The following is a 2872-nucleotide window of genomic DNA, read 5'->3' on the forward strand; positions in this document are numbered from 1 at the left end:
CCCCCCCCCCCCCAGTAACGTTTACTCTGTCGACCTGAGACAAAGAAAAACTTTGGATTCATTTATTTTGCCATATTTTCAATTTTGTCTTTTTTTATAGGTGTACAAACAGCATAATTCCTAATTTAATATTCATATAGACAGACAGAGAGAGAAAGACAATGACTCAGTTATTGGCTGAATCCGGAGTTCAGATGAAAGTAGAGACAGTGAAAAATGTCCTTTTAAAAAAGACTGACGGGTTCAAATGTCCCCTCGGATGTCTTCGTCGATACTGAAGCATCAGGTTCAGGTTCAGGTTCAGGTGTTGAGGTCTTTGAATCTGTCGTTGGCTCTGTGGGTGCTGAGCAGCGTCAGTCCCATCGAGTCCACGCTGTCCTCCAGACCGGCCACGCTGTCCACCTCCACCGTGTAGTCGTTGGCCTGAGACACACCGGGAGACACACCGGGAGACACGTCACACACCGGGAGACACGTCACACACCACCGTCCTTCACATACACACTGTACAGGTTTCTCTGGTCTGCCGCAGCTCAGTTTAAGACGCTGCATTAGAGCCGTCATAGGTAAAAAACACCAGACTCCATGTAAATAATCACTACTTTTAGCGTGTATAGAGCAGCATATCTCCACCAGACTACATGTAAATAATTACTACTTTTAGCGTGTATAGAGCAGCATATCTCCACCAGACTCCATGTAAATAATCACTACTTTTAGCATGTATAGAGCAGCATATCTCCACCAGACTCCATGTAAATAATCACTACTTTTAGCATGTATAGAGCAGCATATCTCCACCAGACTCCATGTAAATAATCACTACTTTTAGCGTGTATAGAGCAGCATATCTCCACCAGACTCCATGTAAATAATCACTACTTTTAGCGTGTATAGAGCAGCATATCTCCACCAGACTCCATGTAAATAATCACTACTTTTAGTGTGTATAGAGCAGCATATCTCCACCAGACTCCATGTAAATAATCACTACTTTTAGCGTGTATAGATAAATAGACATCTAGTTTTCTCGGGTCTAGTCCTCATGAAGTAACGCATATTAATGATAAATATGTGATATATAAATATAAATATGTTACCAGCTGCAGTGAAGCCAGCAGATATTTGCAGGCTTCGAAGTTGTCGAGACCGGCGACGATGGCAGAGAAAGATCGGCGCCGGCCGACGTCGCTCAGCGCGCCGACAATCCGGTCGCCGTATTCGTGGATGTCAAACACCGAGCGCGTCTCCTGAGAAGACAGGAAGTCAGAGTGTGAACATGTGTTTTACCTGCAGCAGACAGGAAGTGATGTCAGAGGGTGACCATGTGTCTTACCTGCACCTGCAGCTCCGGCCGGACCTTGTCCTCCCAGTCTCGGACGCGGCGAGACAGCGCCGTTTCCTGCGTGTAGCCGCGGCAGTTCTCCACCAGCTGCTCCTGAACCAATCAGAACGCAGCAAGTTAACATCCTGAACCAATCAGAATGCACACAGACAGACAGAGACAGAGAGAGACAAGGAGAGAGAGAGAGACAGAGAGACAGAGAGAGAGAGAGACGAAGAGAGGGAGATGGAGAGAGAGAGAGAGAGATGGAGAGAGAGAGAGAGAGAGAGAGAGAGAGAGAGAGAGAGAGAGAGAGCGACAGAGAGGGAGAGAGAGAGAGAGAGAGAGATGGAGAGAGAGAGAGAGGGGGGGAGAGAGAGAGAGAGAGAGAGAGATAATGACTGACCACTCGTAGCTTCACCAGATCTTCATAACTCAGCTCGTCTCTCTGAGCGTCTGCAACACAAAAACATGTCACACACACACACACACACACACACACACACACACACACACACACACGTTTCCTGAGACATGTGTGTAAATGAAAACAGGCCTGAACCCACTCTGAGTATCTGATGAAAGGAGAGAGGTACCTTGGGAAATGAAGTCCGCCCCCCCGACGACCTCAGCTGGAAGGTCGTCAGGAAACGCTTCGTGTTCGTTGTCCGACGCGTCGTCGTCGCCTGGGAAACAGATGGAAACGTTAACACACACACACACACGGACACACACACACACACACACACACACACACACACAGACACAGACACAGACACAGACACACACAGACACACACACACTTCCTGTTCTGCTCCCTCGATCCTGTATCTGGTATCTAGCGGTTTATATTTCTCAGGTTTGTAGACGTTATATATTCATATTCATCCCTCTCTGCACACCTGAATAAGCATTTAGCATTTATTTAATATAACTAATATCTCTCCTTTTTCCACGATGTTTTAATAGTTTCTGTGCTGTATTCTCTAAGCGGTGAACTGTGCACGTGATCGCGTACGACAGCGTCCTGTAGGATGACCATGAGGATATCTGGACTCTGGATCGGGACTCTGGATCGGGACTCTGGATCGGGACTCTCCCTCTCACTGGATCCTAATGTCAGTTTCAGGCTAACTAGGTTTCTCTATGTTCAGATAGTTAGCATTTTGACAGGATACAGCTTGTGTTCTAGTGGAATGTGGATGCATCAAAACACTAACAGCTAACAGCTAACTAGTCCTATGATAGACTGAGGGTGCTAAAATAACACCAGTCTCTCGTTAGCATCTCGTTAGCATCTCGGGGGCTACATCAGACGTTAGGGCCGTGTGTGTAATCCTGGATTTACCCAGCATGCCCAGCTGTCTGAATCCGTCCTCGGGCTCCGCCCCCTGCTGCTGTGGCCCCGCCTCCTCCGGCTGCAGGAACGTCCTCCTCAGTTCTTCATCAGAGACCACCACGCCCTGAGGGACATCAGAGACAGGATCACAGACACACACACACACACACTCTTACTTACACACACACTCTTACACACACACACACACA

The 2872-nt window shown here is 47.6% G+C and overlaps 1 protein-coding gene across 1 annotated transcript; it reads right to left on the reverse strand.

The window, feature by feature from the left end:
* Window positions 1-137: 137 nt before the first annotated feature.
* ncaph2 (non-SMC condensin II complex, subunit H2) lies at window positions 138-2827 on the reverse strand. The gene is made up of 6 exons (XM_034865513.1): window positions 2673-2827; window positions 1921-2010; window positions 1731-1780; window positions 1337-1438; window positions 1101-1250; window positions 138-423 (listed from the first exon to the last, which is right to left on the reverse strand). The coding sequence occupies exons 1-6, from the start codon at window positions 2677-2679 to the stop codon at window positions 301-303; spliced, it is 522 nt and encodes a 173-aa protein (XP_034721404.1). The 5' UTR covers window positions 2680-2827; the 3' UTR covers window positions 138-300.
* Window positions 2828-2872: the final 45 nt, after the last annotated feature.

Source organism: Etheostoma cragini, unplaced genomic scaffold (assembly GCF_013103735.1).
Source record: "Etheostoma cragini isolate CJK2018 unplaced genomic scaffold, CSU_Ecrag_1.0 ScbMSFa_1772, whole genome shotgun sequence".
Classification (NCBI taxonomy): Eukaryota; Metazoa; Chordata; class Actinopteri; order Perciformes; family Percidae; genus Etheostoma; species Etheostoma cragini.